At 41.0% G+C, this 12340-nt stretch overlaps 1 protein-coding gene across 2 annotated transcripts in view; it reads left to right on the forward strand.

Moving 5' to 3' along the window:
* LOC138760682 (rho guanine nucleotide exchange factor TIAM2) overlaps positions 1–12340 on the forward strand; it is a 314168-nt gene that overhangs the window by 214993 nt on the left and 86835 nt on the right. For both annotated transcript variants that reach the window (XM_069931610.1, XM_069931609.1), the window contains 2 exons: positions 5512–5616; positions 9117–9195. In XM_069931610.1, the coding sequence (XP_069787711.1) occupies positions 5512–5616; positions 9117–9195 (184 nt within the window). The remainder of the gene's footprint in view (positions 1–5511; positions 5617–9116; positions 9196–12340) is intronic.

The raw sequence follows: 12340 nt of genomic DNA on the forward strand, positions 1-12340 counted from the left end.
AAGCTGCCACGAGCAACGCTGGCTGAATATTTGGTGTCATCTTCACCAAAGTTTTATATGTTGCTTCAGAGAACATTTACTTTTACAATTTTAGCTGCTCACTTGAGGAATCATTTGGATGGGATGATTTCACACTGTACAAAATAACTGCATATTATTTAGAAAGAGGATCAGAGAAATTCAGGCCAAGTGTACTTTTTTAAAATACACAAACTTATCAGCCAATATTACAGTGGCATGAATCCAAAAGATTGAATGTAAAAATGGTGCTATTTTATTAATTAGTTTATAAGTTGACGTGACAAATATAATTATGCAGAGGCTTGTCAAGAAGTGAAAAACACCTAATAGGCCAGCAGAGAAAAATCAACACAAATGCTGTGGAAAATTGTACAGAATATCAATAGAATAGAATGAACAGAATTTCATTTACGAATTAGATGAAATCAAATTGAAAGTTAATACTGAGGAAGAATGTAACAAGATTCAAGAAGGTATTAATGCATTTGTTGTGGTTGGCGCTTAAGTTTTATATTCATGAATATAAATTATTTCACCTTTTGCATAAAGTAACAAATTCACAATTGCTTTCAAAAGTTTTAATGAGGTACTGAAAAATTCTTAAATGGTCCCACTATACTAATCAACATGCTTGTTATTTCTTAATAAAAGAAAGGCAGGCATGGATGATGAATTGTGATGAGTAAGAATTGGAAAATAATTAATGATAAATATATACTGTGAAACCCTTGTTATTTGGCACCTATGGGGATTGATAGATGCCTGATAAGTGTACTTTCTACTTGTTTGAGTATTCCTCTTACAATGCGTAACTACCATGTAATAGGTGATCACGCGTAAAAGTCAACCCCCTCCCCCCTATACTTTGGCCCAAAAATTGCTTATTTTCCACATATCCCATTTAAAAGTGGACCCCACTTCTCCTCTCCCTCCCCCCCCCCCACTATTTTTGGCCCCAACCTCTCACCCATCTAAGCTCCTGATGCCCCTGACTGCGAACCCTAACCTCAGCCACCTGCCCATCTGAGCTCCTGACACATCAACTACAGTTCCTTCCCCAACTGCCTCCCCATCCAAGTTTCTGACACCCCAAATGCAGATACTGTACTTGCACTGGAAAAATGTCACTTGCAAGAATGATTAAACCTTAAAGCATTTTACTTTATTTTCAGTCTCATTCTTTGAAATAAATTAACTTACCTGGAGCCGACAAAAGATGAACAATTACATTACAGATAATTAAACCTCCTCCCCCCCCCCCCCCCCCCAACCTTCCCCAAGTTGGTGAACGGCATCAACTAGCTCATCATCCTGGGCAATGCCATTGCTGCTTCGTACAACTTTATTCAAAGCTCCCACGAGCAAAGCTGGCTGAATATTTGCTGTCACCAAAGTTTTATATGTTGCTTCAGAGAACATTTACTTTTACAATTTTAAATTTACATTTTTAAAATATTTTACTTATGATTTTCCAAACAAACTCAGTTATCAGGCATTATCAATGTCAATATTAACAGTATCAGCATTGACGATAATTTAAAATGATCAATTCTATACAATCTGCAGAGTTCAAGCTCTTTCCATCCCTCTGCCCCACCCTCAGCATTTAACACTTAACCACAGTTACACACATCAAAGGCGTTTTAACACCTATCAGGGTTTTATGGGTTTGTCGCATCACTGTGGCTAGAGCTCAGGCTGCTTTCTTTTGAGTTTTCCTGGTTGGGATGAGATAGACATCACCCCTCTAAATTTACATATTTTTACCTATTATTTTGTTATAATTTATTTTAATTTTTTCCCACTTTTTAACTGGTTGCTTGAATTCCAGATACTCGGGGTTTTTACTGTATAATGATTAGACCTATTGAAAAGAGGGTTGGTGCGAAGACTACACAAAAGAGTCTGGAAAAACAACCAACTGAAAAACCTCACAAAAATTAGCGTATACAGAGCCATTGTCATACCCACACTCCTGTTCGGCTCCGAATCATGGGTCCTCTACCGGCATCACCTACGGCTCCTAGAACGCTTCCACCAGCGTTGTCTCCGCTCCATCCTCAACATTCATTGGAGCGACTTCATCCCTAACATCGAAGTACTCGAGATGGCAGAGGCCGACAGCATCGAATCCTCGCTGTTGAAGATCCAACTGCGCTGGGTGGGTCACGTCTCCAGAATGGAGGACCATCGCCTTCCCAAGATTGTGTTATATGGCAAGCTCTCCACTGGCCACCGTGACAGAGGTGCACCAAAGAAGAGGTACAAGAACTGCCTAAAGAAATCTCTTGGTGCCTGCCACATTGACCACTGCCAGTGGGCTGATCTCGCCTCAAACCGTGCATCTTGGCGCCTCACAGTTCGGCGGGCAGCAACCTCCTTTGAAGAAGACCGCAGAGCCCACCTCACTGACAAAAGACAAAGGAGGAAAAACCCAACACCCAACCCCAACCAACCAATTTTCCCTTGCAACCGCTGCAACCGTGTCTGCCTGTCCCGCATCAAATTTGTCAGCCACAAACGAGTCTGCAGCTGACGTGGACATTACCCCTCCATAAATCTTCGTCCGCGAAGCCAAGCCAAAGATTAGACCTCAGAGTACAATGCACAATTTTAACCTACATATTGCAATAAGATCATTGATAATGGAAGGAGCATTGATAAATTCACCTGAATAATAGAGCTGTTTATATAGGGCTTGAAAAATAAAGAGTGTTCATTTAAGGTCTCCAATCCATTAAAAACTATGTTTGATGGTTTGATCCTTAAAATTCTGCATAAGCTTGATGGAGCATTCAGGACTGTAAACCAGATGTCAAAAATATAAAACTGTTCCAAATAAACACTTCGGAAGAAATGCAGATCCAAGGGATGGAAGATGCTGCTTCAATATTTTTTGTAGCAAATCAAAGACCTTTAATTGGATTTTTTTTCTGTGCACTGTTTTGGTTACAGAATCTACATTTGAAACATTAACTGGGCTTCTCTCATTTCAGGTGCTGACCCAGCTTGCTCTGTATTTCCAGCATTTCCTGATTTTTTTTAAACCTCTCCATTCCTTAAAGTTTATTGTCGCCCCAAATTAACTGGCTAGAAACCTGCATTTGCTGTTTTCTGCTCCTTGTCTTTACTCAAATGAATACAATATATTACAGAATTTTAGTACAAATCCTGGTGAAGACGCTTGTCAAATTTTGCCAGCGAGAATATTGTTCTTAATCATTCTCTCCTTCTGACCATTTACCAACCAGTGGAACAAGGATCTGTTCATAGCCTTCTTTGTGATCTCTGCCTCTTCCAAGCTGACTATCTCATTCTTGACATTCAAGCCTGGTGAGTGTTTGGAGAGCATGACATTCAGTGTCACCCCAATGCTAAAAAGCTAGCAATACAATGAAAATGCTGTGTGATACATTTTATGCTTGACTGCTATGTGCATGTTTGCACTTTGAAAAAGTTAAAAGTGAAATTCTTCCCCCGATTCACAATAATTCAGTCCACGGCAGATCACCTCCTGTAAATTTTGGAAGAATTTTTTTTTTATCCAGCTTCTCCCTTTATTTTGGAGATACATGGTCAGTTTTTTTTCCAACTTTGCCTGTTGCATTGCAGAGGCGATCTGATTAAATGGTTAATACTTGAGTGAAGAATTTTGAACACACAAGGAAAGACAGATGTAGACCAAATAGGGTAGAAATTCGACATCATGATAAAACGAGGGCTTGAATAAAAACCATCCAAATATGGATTTTGTCCATGTGTGTTAATTTCTCCAAAGGATGTAGGTGTTGTTAGAGTCACTGGCCCAGATTTTGCAGTTAACATGACAATAAAACTAGCAGTAATCAGTAGGCTCTTTGAAACTGCCGTATAAAATGGGGTTAACTGGGCAATTTGCCCGGTTAGCACCCCACTCATGTGGCAGTTAGAAAGGGTCCGACTCAGTCAGTGTGGTCCTAATCCAACCGGGCCCCTGACCTACCTCAGAGGTAGTCAGGGAACTCAGTTAAATTTAACAAGGTTGTGTCCACCGGCAGCTTAAACAGGAAAATGGCTGACCCGGTTACTCCTGGCTGAAGAGTCTGCCGCAATTGGGGGGAGAGAGGGGTCATTGCCGTGAGGCCCAGGGTGGGTTGGGGGGGGGATGAGTGGTCGCTGCCAAGGGGAGGATGTGGAGAGGTCACTGCCTGGGCGGATGGGGGGGGGGGGGGGGGCGAGAGGTCGCTGCTGTGGGGAGGGGAGAGCGGTCGTTGATGCGGAGGGTGGGGGTGAGAGAAGAGAGAGGGAGGCCGTGAACTGCCGCTACTGTGAACACCACTCCGGTTTGCAGTGACAGCTCAACGTTTGTGGCAGTGGGACGTTGCTGTGGGGGGGGTGTTCATTGATGGTGGGGGTGGGTACCGACAGGGGGTGGTCATTGACGGTGAATGGTGACTAAAGGGATGGAGGGGTAGATTTACCGATAGTTCCCGAGAGTGCATGACATGTCACTTAATGTGTCACCGTGGGGATGGGATCCCCCTTTAATAGCTGGGTTGGTGATTTAAAGGGTTGATTTCCCCCTACAGTTAAAAGGTGCCTTTGCCCCACTAATCACACCGGGTCCCAGGGGGGCTACCCAGATGTTGCAGTTTAACAGAGCCAATTGCCATGACAGGCCTGAAATGCCAACAGTTGGGGTTATTTTGTGAAAGCGTAGTTCAAAAAAAATAATTTGTGGATTATTTAGCCAATATCATCAGACCATGTTGTTTGGCAGGATTATCCATTGAAATATCAGCTGAATCAGTGAAAACTTGAGGGATTTCAAAAATAGTCTTGTTATAAAATATTCTGAAAACTCATTTTCATTGTCTAGTCAGTAACACAATTACTGGTTAGTAAGCACTTTCTCCCTTAACAATTACTTGGTGAACATTCTGCACTTCAGTCTTGGGAGTTGGTTCAATGAAATTTCAGAAGTTGCAGACAGAAGGGTGTTTTTTTCCTTCTTGGCTTGTCTGTGATCTTCAAGGTCATTTGGCTGCTGTTGAAACTCCAGGAATTCCTTCACACTGCCCTTTTGAACACAAACGTTAGGAAAGCAGGAATGTTTGTTAAAACTTGATGGATGGATGTCTGTAGAAATGTCCCAAGAAGCTAATGGCAAGTTTCATTTGGTTTGCTACTGACTGCAAAATCCAGACTTTTCTTCATCACTTTCCACTGAGTGTCAGATTTCATATTTGCGATTCTGGGACATGCATTTCTACCTTTTAAAGAAATGAAACTCTATTCAGCCTTTCAAAACCTCAGGCCACTCCCAAAAAATAGTCTAAAACCTGTTAAGATCTCTTAATTTTGGTCACTGTTATGTAGGAAAAGGGGTGACCATTTGTGCACAGCAAGTTCCTCTGGACAGCAATGCTCTCATTTATTTTGAGGATTGTGGATGTTTGTCAGTACAAGCCAAAAGTGAATGCGAATTATCCATGCCCCTCTCTCATGCAGATGAAGCAGTTGAATCCAGTTCATCATGGTGTTTGTCTCAGAAGGACTGTACACAAAAATGTGGAGTATTACATTCCTAACAGGTTGGACTACATACAAGAACAGGTAATACTGGACGCAACATTTTAAATTAAAAATGTATTGCACTCCGTTTGAAGATAATTATACAGTGGTGATATCATTCCATGAATGTCAACACCCCTCCAGTCAATATCTGAATAGCAGGATAAACAAAATTGCTAAAAATTAATATTTTATTAATCAGTCATCAAAATTAATTCTCTGCTGATGTTTTCATGCATACAAGCACAATGTGACATGAATAGCAAGTAGAATTTTTTTTAAAATACAGCTTTCCCTATCACATCATTGATGTGTTTCAGATGAAAATCCAGATTATAAAGTCAAATGTGTTTGCTGGATTATTGAACCATAAATTGGGTAGAATGACTACTTAATCCTTTCTTTGTGGTACTGGTTAAGGGATTTATTTTCAGGCTTTTGAGAAGGTACACTTTGAGTTGAACATTATCTTCTTTTGTTTAAGATATTTAACAAAACGTTACAGCATTAAACTTAGTGTTGAGCTTATGTTAAAGTCTATCCCCTTTTACACAGCCACTTCGATCAGGGAATATTGCACATTTTTGGTGCCACATCTTCTGTGTAAAAGCTGCAAACATGAATTGAGGGGTGGGGGGGGGGGGTCATTCCAGCCCTGGATTTTTTCCAGCAGCAGAGGTAATAACAGCACCGAATCGACGGCTGTGTAAAAGAGGCGATCTGGCAGCTTGGGACCATGACGGAAAAGGATGTGTATGTGTACCGTTTTTTTTTAAGTACATTTATGGGTAAGCATTGTAAACTTGGACAAAATATGCAACTAGGGCAACAGGAAAAATCTTTTTAATAATAATAATACTGCAGCCTGTGGCCCCTCTCTCTCCCGACGGCCCACTGCAGTGGGAACAGTGCAGGGACTGCCAGGATAGTCTCCCCACAGCCCACCACCAGCCCCCACATTGATCCCACTGCCCTGCTCCCAGCTGTTCCCACATGTCTCTAGTCACCTTGTGTTGTGAGCAAGCTGATCTGTGGGTTTGTCCTCAGTTTAAACAGTCTGAAGCCCACTTGCCCTTCTTGGCCCCCTCCAAATGGTGAAACCGTCATGGAAGCCTTGCAGTAGTGGGGATCACCCAGCTGCAAAATGTTAGTGTTGCTGTGGGCTGCTCATGGAGAAGGGGTGAGGGAAATCACAAAGTGTGGCTGGGTCCAGCCCCAAACCAGCAAGGTATCATTCCCAGTACAATTCTGCCAAATTGAGCTGCAGCAAAGGTAAAAGATAGAATTGATCTGGCTGACAGCGAGTAGTTCACTAGGGAATATCTGATCAGCAGGCACGAGTGGTTTAGCCCATCTTGAATGTCTATGCATGCCCCCATAAATGCAGAAGTCTGAACTGTGATGTAGATGAAATGGCTGGAGCTGGAGATGAAATAGTGGTGCTTCCTCTACAAGACTCTTCATTTTGTTAGGTGTGAGTGCTCAGTTACTGAATGTATTCAAGTCGGTCACTGACAGACCTTCAGATATTAAGGGAGAGGAGATTAGTGATAGGGAGTGGCATTGTGATAAAAGACCAGCCTCCACACTAGTATGTGAGTGGAAAGAAAGTTTGAAAACCACTCAGTAGATCAAATAATTGCAGTAGATTTTTCCACACTTTTATAAATTGTGCGTGAATTTTCCCATGCTCTTTTATAAATGTGTGTGTTTTATTCCCGCTATGATTTTTCCACAGTCTTCTATTAATTGTGTATTAATAAAAGTAATATTTGGTTGCAAACCCTTGTGTCCAGACTCATCTCTCGAACCTGACACTTTCTCAACACAACAATGACCAGTGTGGGGACAGACAGCGGGCCACCATGAGAGTCTCCAGATAGCCCGCCACCAGTCCCTAATCTGATCCCACTTTCACGCTTCTCCCCACCCCCCCCACCCCACCACCGACAGCCTGCCACCAGCCCCCAATGATAGCTGGTGGTGATGCTAGTGAGCCACACAGTGACGATGATTACTGTCAGTATTACTCACCTCTATCACCCTAATTTCAATTTCGCATACAAGACTTGGGGGATATTTTTGAGCCATATTTTGGGGGGGGAAAAATGTTGATATTGTTATACGTGACACTAGATGCCGATTCTGTTGAGTTACACACCCCGTCTCTTGCTCCCAGAATGTTGGCTTGCTGTGTAAAATGGCACACTGGCCCACCATTATGCTGGCATTGTTCAATTCAGTGTAAACAACCAAATCCAGCTTAATGACGGGCCTTCTTTACAGCAGTATTGTGGGATCTCTGTGTAAAAAGCCCTTTTGAATGCAGTTTGAAAGAATCCCAGCAACTGAGTGAAATAGGAATTGTGGTTTAATTTCTACCAGATGCATTAAAGATACAGTGGTTGTTGATGGCCTAAAATTGGCTAACTTTCAGTGTTAGAAACAAAAATAAATTATTTGTTACTTATAAAATGCAACTTTTTGCTCCATCAAACATGCTTTCAGATTCTTTCAGTTTATTTTTCATTTTTCTGTAGTACCGGGGATGTTTATTGATCATCATTAATTATTATTTTCTCTGACATATTATGTCCCTGCTTTGTTAATTCATCTTGGTACTATCCTGCAGGATTACTGGTATCTTTGTCAGATTAAATTTTGCAGTGGGTACATTCAAATGAGTTATCTCAAGCAACAGGTTCTTCTGTTTCTGTTTGGTCATCTACTGCAAAAATCTATCTTCATTCCCCCATTTTCCAGGTGCACCAGCTATTAGCCACACCATACTGCTTTTCTCAGATAGAATAAATAGTATATAACTTGGCATTCGTGACACTAAGCTGAACAATCTTTTTACCCTATGCATTGTAACGACCATAAATTATTGCATAACTTTTAGGTTTAACGTGGAATGATATTATTCATTTTTGTTAATGCAGTTATTTTGTGTTTTTCACCTTCCTCCCACCATCTCTTTGCACTGCCACAGAAAATTTAAATTGCTGTTGTGGCCTCATCTCCCTTCCCACAAAAATCCATGATATTAGTGTCTGTAAGCTCAAAGTCATCCAAAGGTTTGCTGCCTAAATTCACCCTTTGTTAGCCTTGTTTGTCCAGTGACCTTTTGCAGTCTAGCTTTCTGTTCCACTAGCATGGAACTTAAAATGACATCTCCCTACCATGTACCTACAGGTATATTCTGGCCATCTTTCCATTCCACTGTTGGTAGGAAATAATTATGTCATTTTAGCCATGTCTATTAGAATGATCTTCTTTAATCTAGACTTCTTTAATCTCTTTATTTTTCAAAATTAACTCAAAGTTAATATCTTTTTCAATATTTTCTATTACAACATTGAGAAAACAAATCGAACTCCTGTTTACCTCCCATAAAATTTAATTGTTGAATTTTATTTTGAAAAGTTGGGATGCGTGTATAAAGTGCGTCAACAACTCTTCAAAAACTTTTGTCTGTTGTGACTTCTTGAATAACTTTTAGGATTAACACGGAATGATATTATTCATCTTTATTAATGCAGTTATTTGATGAAATAGAAATTATATCCATGAATATTTACCACATGCACCTTGAAAGGAGAGGAACTGAAACTGCCTTTGGTAAGTGATGGACACTTCCTTGGTCTTATTTTCTGTTCATTTGAGAAAGGTTACAAAGTGGTGCTCTCCCTTGATTTATTCCCCACCCCCCCATTCTTTTGACTTTCGCTTAATATGATTTTAATATTAATAAATAGGTGAATTTATTGAAAAATGCTTTTTTTGCATAGTTTGGATAATTTTGAATTGTACAAATTTAACTTTGAATTCAGATTAGTAATGAATTTGATCTGCTAATGAATGCTTAAATATTTAGCAATTTATATAGGTCAAAAAATGCTTAATTTGCTAATTACTTTCAAAATCGGTCTTGAAATTCAAATCATGGGATAATCCAGAGAAGTGATTGACAGTTGTCTGCAGAGATATTAATGTTTCTCTTGTTTGCAATTTCCAACTTTTCAGTAATTGTGCAGCGAGCTCTAGAATCCATCGAGTATCATGTTTGTTATGTTGCTTTCAGTAATGGAACTGAAATAGACTCGCTCATGTCAATGCATTCAGAACTTTTTTTTTCTGTTGAGCTGAACAGCAATGTCAGCAAATGCACTTCATCTTTTACCTGGGAGGCACCTTGCAGCAATTTCAAATCATTGTCTCTGCTCCTGATGTTTTGCCCAATTCATAATTCAGCTACAGTCTTTTTTCTAGATCGATTTTTAATTTTTGATTGGTTCTATTAGACTATAAGGTATACGAGCAGTAGACTATTTGGCCATTGGGTCCACTCCACCATTCTATCATAAACTCCCACTCAGTTCCACTCTGCCTTTTCCCCATAACTTTGATACCTTGACAAATCAGGCACCTATCAACTTCTGCCTTAAATATACCCGATGACTTGGCCTCCACAACTGCCACGGTTGAAAATTTCAAAGGTTCATCATTCTCTAGCTAAAGAAATTCCTCCACAACTCTGTTTTAAATGGATGCCCTTGAATCCTGAAGTTGTTCCCTCTTGTCCTTGATGCCCCTACCATGGGAAACAATTTTGCCACATCGACTCTGTCCAGGCTTTTCAACATTCAAATGCTTCAGTGAGGTACCCCCTTATTCATCTGAACGTCAGAGTCCAAGAGTTGTCAAATATTCCTCACATGCAAATCCCTTCATTCCAGGAATTATTCTTGTGAATCTTCTCTGACCTCCCCTCCAATGCCAACACATTTTTAATGAATAAGGAGTCCAAAACTCAGAATCAGAATTTATTGTTGTGAACGTCATGAAATTTGGTGTTTTTTGCAGTAGCATCTTAGACCAAACGTTCATGTTATCGACCATCTTACGACATTACTGTTAAAAAAAAGTTAAAATAATACAGCACAAAAAGTAAGGCAGTGTCTGTGGTTAATTGATTATTCAGGCATCTGATGGCAGCAGGGAAGAAGCTGTCCTTGTGCTGCTGAGTGCTCGCCTTTAGGCTCTTGTACCTTTTTTCCCGATACTAGCAGAGTGAAGAGGGAATGGCATGGGTGGTGGGGGTCTTTGAGGAGAGAGGCTGCTTTTAGACACTGCCTCATGAGGATGTCATCGATGGAATGAAGTCTGGTGTCTGTGCTATCGCAGTCTGAGTTCACAAGCCGCTAGAGTTGGCACCTCCATACCAGGCAGTGATGCAACCAGCCAGAATGCTTTCCATGGTACACCTGTAGAAATTTAAGGAAGTCTTCGGTGACAAACTGAATCTCCTCAGACTCCTCACAAAGTATAGCTGCTGGCGAGCCGCTTTGTGATTGCATCAACATGGAGGCTCCAGGACAGATCCTCGGAGATGTTGACACCCAGGAGTTTGAAGTTTTTGAACCTTTCCATTACTGACCCTTGATATGGACTGGATTGTATTCCCCTGACTTCCTCCTGAAGTCCACAATCATCTCCTTGGTTTTGCTGATGTTGAGCACAAGGTTGTCGTTACACCATTCAACGAGCTGATCTATCTCCCTCAAGTACACTTCCTCATTGCCGTTTGTGATTCTGCCATCACCTGTGGTGTCATTGGCAAACTTGTAGATGGCATTGGGATTGTTCCTGGCCACACAGTCATGGTGTATAATGAGTAGAGCAGTGGGCTAAGCACACATCCATGGGGTGCGTCTGTGATTATAATCAATGAGGAGGAGACATTGTTTCCAATTCGTACTGACTGGTCTTCTGATGAGAAAGTCAAGGATCCAGCTTCAGAGGGAGGTACAGAGGCCTAGAGTTTGGAGCTTCTTGACCAGCTGTAGTCGATGAAGAGCAGCATATATATGAGTTTCTGTTTTCGAGTCGTTCTAGAGCTGAGTGGAGAGATGGAGCGATGGTGACAATAGGTGAATTGTAGTGGGTCCAGATCTTTGCTTAGATACATGTTCATTCTGGCCATGACCAGCCTCTCAAAGCATTTCATCACAGAAGAAGTTAGTGCAACTGGGCAGTAGCCGTTGATTGGGCTCACACTACTCTTCTTGGGGATCGGGATGATTGATGCCTTTCGAAGCCGGTGGGAACCTCTGACTGCCACAGTGAGAGGTTGAAAATGTCCGTGACACTCCGGCTAGTTAGTTGGTGCACAGTTTCAGTACCTGTCAGGTATGCCATCAGTGCCTGATGCCTTGTGAGGCTTCACCTCATATTCTAAGTAAGGTTTTACCAGTGCCTTATAAAGCCTCAACATCACATCCATATACTTGTATCCTATTTCTCTAGATATGAATGCCAAAATTGTATTTACTTTCTTTACCACCTGCTGTTTTATTACCTTGGAAAGTTGACGCTTTTTAAAATTTATTTGGCTCTCCCTGAAAACGACCTTCATTTTTTTCTATTTTCCTCTTTTTTCTTCCCCTCTTTTTACAACCAATTGCTTGCAGTCCTGGTGAAGGGCACTGACCAAAGTAATCTTTCTGCTAATTGCCTTCCAACTAAGCAACCGTACATTCCCAGACCAGGTCTAGCACTTCTTTCGTCAATGCATTATCAACCTATTAAGAGAGGCCCTAGGAATTGCCGCCATTCTTTGTTCTAGATATTTTGATTGTCCAATGTGTACTGAGATAACAGAAGAGCAAAATGCTGTAGATGTTGCAAATCTGAAATAAGAACAAAAAAAAAGTGAAAATACTGTAGACTATGGAGGGAGAAACAGAATTGGAATTTCAGATGA

This window comes from Narcine bancroftii, chromosome 4 (genome assembly GCF_036971445.1).
Source record: "Narcine bancroftii isolate sNarBan1 chromosome 4, sNarBan1.hap1, whole genome shotgun sequence".
NCBI classification, from domain to species: Eukaryota; Metazoa; Chordata; class Chondrichthyes; order Torpediniformes; family Narcinidae; genus Narcine; species Narcine bancroftii.